This window comes from Danio rerio, chromosome 25 (assembly GCF_052040795.2).
Source record: "Danio rerio strain M-AB ecotype USA chromosome 25, GRCz13ab, whole genome shotgun sequence".
Classification (NCBI taxonomy): Eukaryota; Metazoa; Chordata; class Actinopteri; order Cypriniformes; family Danionidae; genus Danio; species Danio rerio.
In genome coordinates, this window is record NC_141045.1 from 11766712 (window position 1) to 11783388 (window position 16677).

At 33.3% G+C, this 16677-nt stretch overlaps 1 protein-coding gene across 2 annotated transcripts in view; it reads right to left on the minus strand.

The window, feature by feature from the left end:
* The window catches only part of lrp5 (low density lipoprotein receptor-related protein 5), a 127145-nt gene that overhangs the window by 9198 nt on the left and 101270 nt on the right, over nucleotides 1-16677 (minus strand). For both annotated transcript variants that reach the window (NM_001430956.2, NM_001177458.3), the window contains 4 exon segments: nucleotides 1407-1616; nucleotides 5161-5351; nucleotides 13171-13373; nucleotides 13884-14080. In NM_001430956.2, the coding sequence (NP_001417885.2) occupies nucleotides 1407-1616; nucleotides 5161-5351; nucleotides 13171-13373; nucleotides 13884-14080 (801 nt within the window).

The window sequence follows — 16677 nt, forward strand, 5'->3', positions numbered from 1 at the left end:
TGCCAAAAACTTTTATTTTGCCCTACACTACTATACACACACACACACACACACACACACACACATATATATATATATATATATATATATATATATATATATATATATATATATATATATATATATATATATATATATATATATACACACACACATACATACATACACTATTAGTAGCAATATATATAGTATATATAGTAATATAGTATATTAATAATAGTATATATATATATATATATATATATATATATATATATATATATACATACATATATATATATATATACATACATACATACATATATATATATATATATACACATATACATACATATACACACACACACATATATATATATATATACATACAAATATATATATACATATATATACATATATATATATATATACACACATATATATATACACACATATACATATATATATATATATATATATATATATATATATATATATATATATATATATATACAAACACACACACACAATTGTGTGTAATGCTAAAACATTAACTAGCCATTTTCAAATATATAATTTTTAATGCATAATTAAAATAATATGAGTTCATAAAGATGTTTATTTGTGTACTATATTAGATACTAAACTCAAATTTGTCTTCTGTCAATTAATACCAATATTAGTATTAATAGTTAATGTAATTTGACAAATACATTAATATTACTAAATATTTTTAATTATGGCTAGTCGATATGGTAAAAGTGCAATTAATTCTTGATTAATTCTTTTCCATATTGAACAATAACGATATATATATTCGATATCAGAAAATCAGTTAATGCTTCCTGATTTATGAGAGTATCCTACTCCAACAATGACTTAAGTCACAAATTAGAGGGTCCATTAAATAACATAACCTATTTTTGGTGGGCGATAATTTTTGGCGGGCAAAAATTCAGTGCATCTCTAATATCAACACACTTCTAGATTTCCATTGTTGCACATTTCTGCTGTGTGATTGGCTCTTAGATCAATATAAAGTAAAAAAAGTTCAGACCTTATCATTGTAATCGACATAAATTTTATCGCTATTCAATATATCGGCCTAGCCTTATTTTTAATATATATTTTAAAATTGCTTTTCAATATTTAGAATTCTTTTAATGAATAAATTTTTTTCTAAATAAATAAATATATCGCTGAATTATAGTAAACGAAATCACAGACTCCTACATACCAAACATGTATTAAAGTAATAATTATAATATATATATATATATATATTACATTAAATGATATTTATAGTTTTTATTGATTTTTTTAAATTAAACTAAGTTTTACAAATTAACTCATATTTAATTATAATAAACACACTTTTCAATGGTAATTAATCATTGGAAAGTAATGTAATAAAACTGTGACCTTACCGAACTCGTCTGTCTCCATGTACTGCACTGCGTGGATGCCGGTCAGGTACTGCAGTCGGCCCTGAATGCGGGTCCTCTTCTCTCCGGTCAGCTTGTCCACGCGCTCGATCATCTGCTGCTGTTTGTCGATCCAGTACAGATGATCCCCCAAAACGGTCAAACCCACTGGCTGGAGGATGTTTGAGTCCTGGAGGACGATCCGATTCGCACCTGACAGGCAAACAAAGAGATCATGAATCATTTTTTTTGCAGTGTCACATTATGAGTTGCATCTGTTTGGCCTTTTGTTGGTCATTTGGCTGTAGAGGAGGGTTCAGAGATTATCTGAGGATTAAGGTGTGATCATCTGTCTCATGCTAACATCAAAAACATCAGAGTTCCAGCATCTGGAGAGACTTTGCTTCCTGGCAGTGTTGAAGTAGGAGAAGAGCCAGTCATATTCTGTGACGAACAGAACTTGAATAACCTCATACGAATTCGTAAAGTCCATCTGAAATCAAAACTAAAGGTTTTTTTTTTTGGGGGGGTGGGGGGGGGTATTGATGTGTTATTCTTATGCTTGTGTTCTTTAAAACAACTCCAAATATATACAGTTGAAGTCAAATTTATTAGCCCTTTCTTTTTCTAATATTTCCCAAATAATTAAAGCAAGAAGTTTCTCGCAGTATGTCGGATAATATTTTTTCTTGTGGAGAAAGTCTTATTACTTTTATTTCGGCTAGAATGAAAGCAGCTTTGAATTTTTTAAAAACCATTTTAGGGTCAAGATTATTAGCTCTAAAGAGTCTTAAGCTCCATATTTTCGATTGTCTACAGAACAAACTATCGTTATCCAATGACTTGCCTAATAAACCCTAGTTAATCCTTCAAAAGTCACTTTAAGCTAAATACTATTATCTCGAAAAATATATAGTCAAATATTATGTACTGTCATCATGACAAACATAAAAGAAATCAGTTATTAGTTATTCAATTTATTATGTTTAGAAATGTGTTGGAAAAATCTTCATTCTGTTAAACAGAAATTGGGGAAAAATATATGGGGGCTAATATTTGAGGACGGCTAATAAATCTGCCTTAAACTGTAGGTATATTAAGCAGACCCTTCAGGATTTCGCAATTTAACAGAGAAATCAAGCAATGTTTGCTAAATTGTTGACGTTGTATTAAATCGTTAAACTTTTATTTTTTGTATTGTCATTATCATTAGTGTTGCGATCTCTCGCTCTCTTTTAAACACACAAACAAATGTATCAAGTAATGCCATTTTTTCATATGCTGACATTTTATCTGTACATCACAATTACCTTCAGCTTCTAATCAGATCTTCTGTCCAATTGCAGGCTCTCTAGTATTCAAAACCCCGCCCACTTAAAGACGCTAATATAGTAGGACTTGCCCTAAACACAGTGTTGATCTGAAGTTCTCAGTCTTAACAAAGCTAATATAAACAAGATACTATCTGATATTTTCAAAAAGAGGGAGGAGATACACCAATAGCCTCAAGCTGTCTTCATATTTCAATTGAAAATTAGAGCTTTGTCGATCTATAGACCATATATAGACAAGCCAGACTTCACCATTTTGATTAGCTGCGATTTGATGATATGGATAATATAAACCATGGCTCCACTCTTTGCTGTATTTGTTTGGTTTCCATAGCTGTCATTTGACATGTTTTAAAGATCACGTTTCATTAGACAGGTCAGAAAGTGCTTGTTTTGCATTGCGTTCCTTAAAAACTGATTGCAATCAATTTGCCTGTGGGCTGTATAATATGAGAGAAAACACTGAGCATGACATTTCGAGACATGTATGGATATGTGATGAGGGGGGGGAAAGACTTCATCTTTCTGATAATGGAATTTAAATAAAAAATTAATGAGCATTTGCGATGTCATTTTGATACTACAAGAACGTTTATACAAATTTAATTCATACTTTCACCAAGAATTAAATATAAATTGCTTGTGTTGAATATTAACATAATTTTAAAACTGAAATTACAGTCAAATGTGATTAAATAGGTAAAAAATAAATAATAATAGTTATGCATTCATATACCTTTAATTAAATTATTTTTGGTTTTCAATCTTATTTTAAATTTAATTGAAGTCATTTTTTCTATTGAACAAATGTATTCACTTTTTAAAATATAAACAAAAAAGATTATTTTTTAATAAAAGTTGTAGTTTTTTTACTTTAGTACGTCAACTTTTAATAAATTGGAAAGAGATTCCTATCATGATCGGTGAATTAATTGATGAAAATGTACATTTGGTTCCTAAATTATGTTGATTTCATATATACCCTGTAAACCTGGATCTGAACACAAGCAAATGCAAACTATTAGATTTTAGTTTGCTTCAAGCAAAGAGTGTTATTGCTGTATATTGGAAAAAAACTCAAAGGCCATCCTGTGGCCAGTGGATTAAAGAAATGACTAGCAATCTTGCTCTGGAGAAGCTGACAATGTTAAAGGAAAAGATTTTTATCAAATATGGATCCCTTTACAACACTTTGTGAACCAGGTGGACCATGCAACATTTTTTGATGTTTGAGCTTTCAAACCCTTGTTGGTGTCTTCCTGCATTGTTCAGATGTCTTGCATTTCAGCAACAATTACCAAATTTGTTTAACCAGTAACACTGGAGAACTGTAAAACGCAATATACAAAAATGCACTGAACATTGTTATTATTTAATTATTTTTTAATAATCTACTGTTATTATTTGAATTCATGCAAGTTATTTACATATTTATTTTTCACATTTTTAACCATTTGTCTTTTTATTTTTCCTTATTTATTTATTTATTTATTTATTTATTTTTTAAGTGTTTGGTTCTGTATTTCAAACAAAACCCAATAAATATATTTTGCGGAAAAAACCTTCAATAAATTCCATTATTACATTTTAAATTATATCTTAAATAGCACATGCACATTTTAGTAAATTGGTTAAACGCTATTACACCATTATATGTTTAACTATTACTTATCAGGGTGTCCGCTGGGTCTTAAAAAGTATTAACAATTTATAAATCAATTTAGAGAAATTTAAGGCCTTTAAATGCTTAAAAGGTCTTAAATGCTATTTTACAAGGTATTACGTTTAATATCAGTATGCTAAAGTTTGCCTGAATATCTTTAAATATTGGGATGCTGTATAGTTCATGAAATCAAACAGATCCTGCTAGACTTGACATCATTCTACATTGTTTACTGCAGTAACCAGGGAAACACTGTTATTACTGCTGTTGTAATGACGCCACCAACTGGATTAACATTTTTATTCAGTATATAAACACAGTTTTAGTTTAGGATTCGTTTCTTGCAATCAGTATTTAGTAAATAAACTGCAAGTTTAAATGTGAGCAATGTTACTGGTTGAAATCTGAAGTGATGATGAGGTCGTAAAATGTATGCAAAGAGTCTTTAAAAAGGTCTTAAAAGATGTTGAATTTCAATCTCTGATTCTTGTATATGGCATGTATAATAATAAAATTAATATAATTATAATAATATTATTATTTTCTAAAAAGTTTTAGTTTTTTCCCCCTTTAAATATTTTACATTTGAATTGCCTTTTTCATTATTTACTACTAATCTAATCTTAAAAAAAAAATATATATATATATATATATATAATTTTAAATGGCAAAAAAAAAAATAATATTTGATATTTCTAAATTGCGATGCTCAAAATATGAGCATGTCCCTTTAGACATGCATGCAATATATCAAAGTATTTACCAGACAGGTCACTGCTCTCGATGCGTTTCAGATCTGCATCCACCCAAAACAGCTTCCCCAGCTTATTGTCCAAAGCAAGAGCCACGGGCCGGATCAAACTGGTCGTAAACAGAGATTCACGCTCCGTCCCGTCCAAAGAGGCACCTTCAATTTTAGCAGAACGCTCCTGAACAGTAGTGAAGTACATGTAGCTGTAAAGAGAGGGGAAAACATTGTGATTTAGCATTTGTCTCTTGGCAATAAAGGAAAAGCGACTTTAATTGGAGTACAACAACAACATCTTTCAAGAGGTTTAAACAATAAAAGTTGTTATTGCACACAATTCGTAGGTTTGGATCAACACTCATTTGTTAAACAGCTTTGAACAGGCCATGTTGTTTTGACTGCGTGAGAATTGTTGTACACCTTCACACATCACCAAAGCCCTTTAACTCTAATGTTATGTCTAGATTAGCTTGTGATAACTCTCAAAGGTGCGTTCGCTCCTCTGTTTTCTGTTCCAGTCTGGGAAAACCCACAATTTGCATCTGGTCGCAATTTCGATATTGATAACGCAGCCAATACGGTGTCTGAGCATCTGCAAAAGTTAGATGAACAACACAGCAATGCTTTTGGAGATACGGAGCAATAGCAAAAAGACCACTTGATAACTGTTTTATCTGGATTTATAATTTATAAATACGTGTTTGAGTAAAATAATTTACATTTTTCTTCTGTTAAATACAAATGACATAAAAAATGTAATTTAGAGCAGGGTTTCTGCAGGTTTATCAAGTCAAATTTAAGACCTTTTAGTACTTTTATGAATTAAATTTCACTTATACAGGGATAAATGCTAAGGGTTTTTTTTACTTAAAAATAAAATCTAATTTAGTTATTTCTTAGCCAAATATTTTAAATACTAAGCAAACTCATACATGCACTTTTTTTACCTTAAAGTACAAATTAAATCAAAACATTAGCTTACATAGCTAGTTTCGTGGTGAACAATTCATCTGTGCATGTCATCAAGAAAAGAAAAAAATGTTGCCCTTGTAAACTAAAATTAAAATCTGAAAATGCACTTCCTGTTTGTTTTCAGTTCAATTCTGAGATTACGTCTGTCTGAGGTATTGGGCATGGCTAACATATCTAGCCACACCCCTTCAACTGTCAGTTTGACAACAAACAGAAATGCTGAGGAGGTGGTGTCTGTTAGATTGTAATAACGCTCCCAATACAATTTTCCCGATCTTTCCGAATGAAATGCCTGCTTTACTACATCCAATCTGCAGTAGAAAAACAAGCCACGCCCACTGTTTTCTCATTTAATATTTCGGTTCTTTAGGAACCGTCACAAGACGAAAAAAAAAAAAAAACGGTGGCAGCTTCCTTTTCAAGTGGATTTCTTTCAAAAAATGCACGCGTTTAAAAAACTATGGCTGTGTCTGAAATCGCGTACTTCCATACTATATAGTACGCTAAAAACAGAATGCGAGCCAAATAGTACAGTATGTCTGAATTCATAGAATTCGAAAAACATCCAATGAACGCTCTGCTATTGCATGATGCCCCACGAGAGAATTCATGAGTAGGAGTGAAGCGACGCAACAGACGCGCTTGGGTTACATGATAGTGACAAAATGGCAGATGTAGTATGTCCGTGTTCTATTCATACTACTCGCATTCATACTGTATGGAACATACTTTTCTAACAGTCGAGTAGTAAATTCAAATTCCAATGCAATACCTATTGAGAAGTAGGCGATTTCGGACACAGTCTATATGTTTTTAATTGCATGAGCAACAGTCTGGGCAGGTCCTCGTCATAAATCAATGGAGAACTTTTAAACTATTTTTTTTATAAGAGAGATAATTAAACCATATTGGCAAATTGAGTTAAAAATGTAGCATTTGTTCAAGGTAAAGTTTTGGTGATTGGATGACTGTTGACCTAACTGGGAAGCTTTACATGAACAAAGGAAAATGAAGATCCGTTGAAAATAATTTAACACCTACAACACAATATTTCAGCAAATGTACAACTTTTTAAGGCCCTGAAATTTAGTTTTTGAAATTGAAGACATTTTAGAACCTCACGGACATGAGTACTATATTTTTAGACAAGCTTAAATTTCTAGACAACACAATACCAATATTTTTACTTTAGAAGAGTTATGAAAACAATATTTGGTCTAATTTTCAAATCACAACAAGTGAAAACTATTTAAAAAAATTTTAAAAGTCATTTAAATAAAAATGCTTAATTAAGAAGAAATATTAGAGCTTTATAGTATAAAACAAATATTAAAAATAAAATTGTACTCAAACTCATACCTAATATTACAATAAACCCAGAGAAATGGGCCATAGCTGTGTGCGATATGTTTTCAATGTTCAAAAATACTAGCGAATAAACCCCCAGACTGGTTTGGCTGATGGATCTGAAGATGTCTTTTCTGAGTCAGAGCACTATGAACTGTTTTGTACTCGATAAACGTCTGCCAAAGTCTGAGTTTAGTGTGGGGAATGTAGCATAGCACGCATTCAATTTCCCACCTGCAAAGTTAAACAAATCCTTATGCTGACTTCTTTGAAGTTGTTTTGATCCTGTGCGATCGAAGAAAAAAAAAACTCTGCAGCATTGGTTTTATGACATTTTGAGTTGTTGTCTGATCTGGTTTTGACAGTAATTTGGATTTAGATTTGAGGACTGGTTTATGCATGAGGTAAACAAATTGTCGACGCTTTTGGAGAGCTACGGAGAAAAGATCTTGACCAGAACAAATCAGGTACACCTAATAAAACAAGGTTGTTTTGCGAAATTCGAATGGAAGCCAATGAAACATGCTTTTTAGAGAAGTCGATCATCAATTATAAAAAGTATAGAAGTATAGTAAAGTATAAAGTATAAAAAACAAACCAAAATAAACAGGTCAATATTGTTATTGTTTACTAAAATGATTACCTAATAAAAAAAAAAGGCAATTGTTGATATCGGCAACTAAGGGTGCTTTCACACATAGACATTTGTTACGTAACTTGTCTCATTTGCCCAGTTAGCGCGGTTCGTTTAACATATGCAAATCCAGTAACTGCACTCGTATCCATGCTAAATAAATCGAGCCAAGATCGCCAGATTGAAACAAACTCTGGAGCGGATCAATTGTAGTGAGAAAGCAAAATGATCCAACAAACTAACGAACAAGGCTCTATCACAGTGTATTTTGGTTATCTAATTTTCACAAGACGTCATTGATGACACGCAAAATTCAGACGGAGGGCAGGAATTGATTCTTCTACATAGAAATCGCTATCAGAACATCAAAATATTTCTGTTTTATGTTGTTTATAATTGTTTTAATCGCCCAAAATAAGAAATGCCGAACAGCGTTTAAGGACTTCCAAAAGTTTTTGCACATAAATGGGGGAAAGTTTAAAAAACTGTCTGAAAAACAGAAGGCGGCATGTTATAAACTTTTTTCTCTCTTATTTTGCAATAATTCAAGTCTTTACTGGTGTTTCGGCAGAAAAACTATAGTAGTTTATAATAAACATGTTTTTAAAGCACAGAGTAAAGTGTATAATGTGTACAACTCTTTGTTAATGAATGCTACCGAATACTGTAGCACAGTAAACTGATCAACTGTAATAAATACTGTAAAGTTAATTCAAACTGTGGAGCACTGTGATGGTGTGAAGTAAACTGAAGCCTATTGAATAATTTGTTTATTACTATAGTTGTGTCATACCACAGCAACAATATAATTACTACAACAGTTTAATTCAAGTAAATATCTATAGTATGCTTCAGTGTATATATATATATCTATAGCCTTTTTCATGTAGTATAATAGCTTGTAGTCTCTACCACCTCAAATATATTTTAGTTCAGTAGAAAACTCAGCCCTCTTCATGATATAAGGATCATGCCCAACATGTGTGACTCTTTTCTATCTATATCTCCTTTGAAATATTGTAGATATCGCAATAAACGGACTTTCCTCTTTTTCTCCCATTCAATTTTTACTTTCTACCTTCCATCTGAATTTCACACATCACCAGAAACACGTGATTGAAAACAATCTATAATTTATTTATTTATTGCCACATCAGCAACTTATCAGTATTTTATGGCAAAATGGATGTACAAAAAATATTACATGATACAAACAAATTCGTATTACAATAAAAAGTTACTTAGACAAATATATAAAATTTAAATAAATAAAATTCACACAAAAATATATTCAAAGTTAAATATGATTTTTCAGTTAAATTATTTAAGATTCTTCCTGGCGGTACTTTTTTCAAATGTCCATCACAGTACTCTCCTGATAAACATTTTGTCTAATTGTATTCAAATTTCCACATTCCAACAAAATATGTTTCATGGTAAGATCAGTCTGGCAGGAATTACATTTAGGTGGGTCTTCATTATTGAGTAAATACAAATGAGTCTTTATGAAGAAAGAATTATGAGTAGGTCGGGATGTCATTCCTACCGGTAAATGTGTGTTTCATGTCAAATATGAAGGTAAAAGCATGCTGAAACGATATCAAAAAGCTGTTTATCTGGGATATAAACCCTGAAACTCTGACCAGTGTGAGGTGAGTGCACTCGCACGTGACTTGTTTTAGTCCATTTAGAAAGTTTGTCATGTGAAAGCGAACCGCACCAAGAACTAAAATAAACATTGAAACTATTTTAATCCCTGTTTCGTGACAAAACAATCGATCTACAGGTGTCAAATCACCCCTGATTTTTTTATTTAAAATATTTTAATTAAAATAAGTATAAAAAAACAACATCACTTAATTATTAAACTAAAATTAAATACAAAAAATAAATAGATAAAATAGCTAAAATTACAATAAATACTACAATAGAATAATTCTCAAAAAAAAAACAAGGCTTTGGCAAATTTAGCACTAAAATCACACAAAAACTGAAATATATTTCAAAATGAAAACAAAAAATAAACTTAAAATTATTCATTCATTCTCCTTTGGCTTAGTCTCTATTCATCAGGGGTCACCACAGCGAAATGAACCGCCAACTTATCCAGCATATGTTTTACACAGCGGATGCCCTTCCAGCTGCAACCCAGTACTGGGAAACACCCATACAGACTCATTCACATACACTACGATCAATTTAGTTTATTTAATTCACCTATTGTGCATGTCTTTGGACTGTGGGGAAAACCGGAGCACCCGGAGGAAACCCACATGAACACGAGGAGAACATGCAAACTCTAGACAGAAATTCCAACTGACTCAGCAGGGACTCGTACCAGCGACCTTCTAGCTGTGAGGCTAACCACTGCGCCACTCTGCCGCCCTTAATTAAATGATATTATATTCATTTATTCTAATTAAATATAAATACCAGCCTTTTCAACTATTTAAACATCCCATTAAAAGCATGATGTTGATCTCAGATACGCTAATTTTTGCCTGTCCTGCCACTATTACAGAAGCTGTGCCCTCCACCCAGACTGTGAAGGCAAGACGTAAATAGCAAAAGCCACTGATGACGGTCACACTGACAATGGGACACAATTACAGTGAACGCAGCCAACGCCTGCGCACGGTCAACCAGCGAGTTCGGGACCACAGAGGGCCATCTGCTCCACATGTTTGGCCACTGGAGAGGCCTGGCTGGATTTGAGAGTTTTAAGACAATACGAAAGCAATGGCGAAGCGCCCCGTCATTAGAGTATCCAGTTACATGCTGTAATTTCAAGTGCGCCAGCCATACATCAATAAACACTCAATAAGGCTTTGTTATGTTTGTGGAAAAACGCCAAAGCTGAAGTTAAGAACAAAATCTAGATTTGAGGTTATGGACAGCAGGAGAACTTGAACTTAAAGGAGCTGTATGTAAGTTATTGACTTTTCTAAAGCATACAAACATTAAGAAACAGGCTAAGTGAACATGCTTATACCTAGTACTGACATACTGCACCCTTAAAGGGACAATTTGACAAACTGTGCCCGTCAAGTATATTGGGGACTTCTTTGTTTCTGTAGAAGATTTTTAGCTAAAAATAATTGGTCCTGTCGGAGCAATTGCCTAGTGTTTAGTGCGCCGACATATGGTGCAATAGCACGTCAGGGCGTCGCGAGTTCGAATCCCGGCTCGACGACATTTCCCTACCCTACCCCCCCCCCACTCTCTCTCCTACTTCGCTTCCTGTCTCAATACTGTCCTATCTAATAATAAAGGCAAAAAGGCCAAAAATAAATCTCGCAAAACTGGATTATCGCATAAAAGACGTGTGAATAAAGCAACGTTTCCATTCAATGAGTCAAAGCGAACAAAATCGTCACTTCCTGATTAACTGGCGCCAAATATCAACAGTTTCAAACTGAATTTACTGCAGTAGGAGAAGCTGCTTTAATCTTTTCTTCATTTAATAAATGACTTGCGCCTCAGAAGGCAATCCGGACACGCAGTGAACGCTCGGTGGGTTTAAAGGTGTGAGACGCGGAGCACAGAAGATCTTGATTCTGAAGGTAATTATTACTATAATAACACTAATACTGAAACGGTTAAAGGCATTTTAGAATGAGCAAAACAACATTTCAGATGTTTTAGTGTGCTCAGCCTGCTGGTTTGTCCAATCGCACATATTTTTATCATCACATGATCTCTAACAAAATCACATGACCTTTTTTATGCCCATAATGAAATTTGTTCAGTAAAAGTGTTTCCATTGTAGTTCATCCGCATCTTTTCTTATTGAATTAAAAGTTTATCCTACTCAGTTATGGGCATGTTTTTTAATGCCGAGTTCAGACTGCATAATATTCAAAGTAATCGTGTCACAGATGTTTTCACACTGCATGACTATCTGGGCTAGCGTTTCGTCGCTGCTTTGTTTACACTGCAAGATGGATCGGCGCCAGGGACTTTCACATTGTATGACTTTACTATAGGAAGAATCGCTCACAACTTGTTCCAAACTACGTCTCACAGCCAAAAACACGTAGTATATCTTTTGTTATTAACTACATAATGAGAAAGAAGCCTTTAATGGGGTAGAAAATGTACATATTTGCTCACCTGGGTTTAAAGGGAATTAGCCATTCTCTTTAACGTTGATAATAAACTAATTTCTTTCTGTATGAAACGTCAAACAGACACGGGCGCTCCTGAGTCCTGTCAAACCTCCACTAGTTTTTCCTCCATTTCGTGGGTCCAAATAAACCGAAAAAGAGCGCTTTTAACTTCTCCCCCAGCCTCCCGCTGGCCTGCAGCAGGTATACACACATGCACACACAAGTGAATGCCGCTCTCTCATTGGCTGCAGGCGATCGCTGATGTTACTTTCAGTCAAAACTCAATTCACACGGCATGATTTGAATTGTCGACAGCTCCAGATATTTAGCACGGCAAATATTTCACAGGCATCGGCGACTCATCTGCGATTCTCTCAGATTGTGTCTTTGATAGTTCATACGGTGTGACTGTCACTCACGTGAACGGGCACCGATTTGCCTGTGATTTCAGGCATTTGTTGGCGATTTCTCAAAACCTGTCGGCGAGCCAAAATTGGGGCTAAAATCACGCAGTCTGAACAAGGCATAAGCGCATTTTCCAAATTTATGCGCATCTTGGCGTTTTCATCAACCGTTTTTTTAAATGCGCATTTCCAAAATCGCATTAAAATAGGTGGATGGAAACGTAGCTAATGGCTACAGGTACTTAGAGAGTAAAAAAAACATTTAGGCTGCGTGTCTACCGAAGCAGCACCATTCTAAAACCAATCAGCTGTGAGCGCTTTCCAGCAATTAAATTGTTTTAAAATGCCAGCTTTATAGCATTCAACATTTTTAAAGCATGGTGCTTCTATTGAAAAACGCTCAGCTGCCATTTCCACAGTGCAAAAAAGGCTTTGGTGGACACAGCCTTATAGTTCATCATCCTAAATATACATATATCAGCCATACGAATCCTGCACACGTCATGAGACAACAATCAACCATTCAGTTTCACCCTTTGTATGTTATTAATAATCATACCCTTTCTCTGCATTCACCACTATAGCGCGGGGCTTGTCCACATCGTCCTTCAGCACCTCTCCAATGATGTGTCCATCCATGCGGTGAATGTTGATGGTGTTGGTGGTCTCACAGGTCCAGTAAACGGTGCGGCTGTACGGGTCCAGACTGAGGTCATGAGGCTGCTTCGGGTGGTCGCTGTTTGGGGTCATCACTGTGGAGGCCTGGAAAATTCATTTCAGATCATAGCATGTTAGATTCGGACTGTCAACGCGTACGGACAACTGCATATCAATATGGTGGGGAAAAATATTGAATATAATAATATAAGTAATAATATAAATATATAACTGCCACATTAATCATCATAAACTATCATAAACAAAACTTCACATAACAAAATACTATGTATTTTTTCTATACTACTAATAATTAATTGTTTATTTTATTAACACTTGATATAATCAATATGACAATCATTACGAACATTTGTTTACATTATTACTACATTATCTTTATTTTGAATACAATAATAATAATGATTATTGTATACAAATTTAAGATAATAATAATAATAATATTAATAATAATGATGATGATGAAGGTGATGATTATTATTATTATGGTATTAATAAATTTAAATAATAATAGCATAGTATAATTAGTATAGCTCAGGTGCATACTAATAACCATCAAGTAACAGAAGTGTTTGTTTGTTTGGTCTGTCCAGTCACCTGAGTGCCATCATCTCTGGACCTGCGGATGTTTTGTCGTCCGTCCACCCAGTAGACCAGTCGCTCCAGAGGGTCAAAACTGATGGCGCGCAGGTTCTTCATCACATGAATAGGTAAAATCATGTCTGGACTCTGTTCACCCAGAACCATTCGGCTGATGGAGCTCTTCTGGCTGAACAGCAGGAAACTAGAGGGCGCTGTTGAGCAGAACAACAATAAGACCACAACTGAGTTATCCAGTTTTCCTACATCTTATGATGCTGTGTTAGTAAAAAGGGCAAACTTTTGTCAGTGAAATGTCTTGTTTTTGAACATGTATTATTCATTATTATCTTTAAAGTTCATCCATCTTGTATTAAAAGAAAACCTATTAGAATTACCCAATTACTTTCAGTAGACCATAAATACCACCCCCCCCCAAATGAAATAAAAAACACTCAAAACAAGTTATTCTGTAATATTACTGATTTTATCACTGCCAAAGAGCACATGAATATCCCCTTTAATTAATATAAATATAAAAGAGAAAGAAAAACAAAATTGAATAACATAAATTCAGGATTGCAAGAAATAAAAAAAAAGAAAGATAATGTATAGACTCAGAATTACAAGATACTGTATAGACTCAGAATTGTGAGATAAGGTATAGAGTCAGAATTGAGATACTGTATAGACTCAGAATTGTGAGATACGGTATAGAGTCAGAATTGAGAGACTGTATGGACTCAGAATTGTGGGATACGGTATAGAGTCAGAATTGAGATACTATATAGACTCAGAATTGTGAGATACGATATAGAGTCAGAATTGAGATACTGTATAGACTCAGAATTGTGAGATACGGTATAGAGTCAGAATTGAGATACTGTATGGACTCAGAATTGTGGGATACGGTATAGAGTCAGAATATAGATAACGTATAGACTCAGAATTGCAAGAAATGTATAGACTCAGAATTGCGAGATATTGTATAGATTCACAATTGCGAGATGTATAGACTCAGAATTGCGAGTTACTGTATAGACTAAGAACTGCGAGATATCGTATAGACTCAGAATTGCAAGATACTATAGACTTAGAATGGCGAGATACTATATAGACTCAGAATGGCGAGATACTATATAGACTCAAAATTCAGAGATTACAAAGATTCAGAATTGCGAGATAAAAAATAGATTCAGATTTGTGAGATAACAGACTCAGAATTGTGAAATAACATATAGACTCAGAACTGCAAGATATGTATAGACTCAGAATTGCGAGATATTGTATAGACTCAGAATTGCGAGATGTATAGACTCAGAATTGCGAGATATTGTATAGACTCAGAATTGCGAGATATTGTATAGACTCAGAATTGCGAGATATTGTATAGATTCAGAATTGCAAGATGTATAGACTCAGATTTGCAAGATATTGTATAGATTCAGAATTGCAAGATGTATAGACTCAGAATTGCAAGATATCGTATAAATTCCGAATTGCAAGATATCGTCCAGATTTAGAAGTGCGAGATATGTATAGACTCAGAATTGCGAGATGTTCTATATACTCAGAATTGTGTAAGACACTGCAGAGTCAAAATTGTGAGATACTATCATGATACATCATAATGGTTAATAAATAAATAAATAAACACAATCCAATTGTACCTCAGATTTAGTTTTCACTGTGTCTGAATTATTTGTAGCACAACTTCATCATCACCTGTGATGTGTTTGATTTCTATTGAATGGAAGTTCCCCAAACCCATATAATATGAAACGCATTAGTGAGGTGTGGAAAAATGCCGTAAGAGCACAGTTGAGCATTGGACATTTCCAGAAGGTGAAGGTCAGCTAAATGCAATCATACGAACTAAACGCAATCAGCCTTTCCCTGCAGGCCACGAGAGAATGAAGAAACAAGAGGGAATTTAAGAGCAGAAACATGCTAGCGCTGCCAAGACCTCTGCACTCTTGGCCAGAAGCTTTCACCGTGCTTGTTTAATCCAAGTTCAGTAATTTTTAAGCTTATAAGGAATTAAATGCATATGAGTGAGTTTTGCATGGCTCCGAGCCATTGTTTTCTAATGTCGTTTCAATCTGCCAACTGCATCTTAAAATCCATGACTCACTTTGAAATGTCAGTAAAACCCGGTGAACTTTATGGCTTGGAGACCTAAGAGTACTTTAGCCCTTGTGGCTGCTAAAATATATAAAACCAACCGCAAGCCTACAACATTTAGCGCATTTAGCTCAACAACATGACATTTGTACTTAAAAAATAACACTTTATATAAAATGATCAATAATGTTAATATTGATAATATTATTATTAATACAAAAAATAATGATAATAATATATAAAAGCACTAATAATAGAAATGTTATTTTATTTTTCAGGGTTATTTGACTGGGACAATAAACATTAATAGGCAGAAATGTGCCAGAATTAGCCAAAAGTCTATTTTGTATCTGGAGTGCTTGTATATTTATTGTATATCTTGTATGTTTAATATTTAATACTTATTACAATTTTTTTATTTAATGTGTGTATATATCATTCTAAAATAATAACTATTAATGCAGCTTTGTAATACTATTTTTAATGTATATTTTTTTTATTTTTATACATGTTAAATGTAGAATATTATGGTATTTATTATTAAAATAATTATTTAATTGCATGTATAAATTATAACTATACCTATAAATATTAACTAATAATTAATATAAATACATAATACTTTACGTAACAATTAAAAAAATAAAAAATATCAATTAAAAATATAACTAAAACAACGTTAATAGTT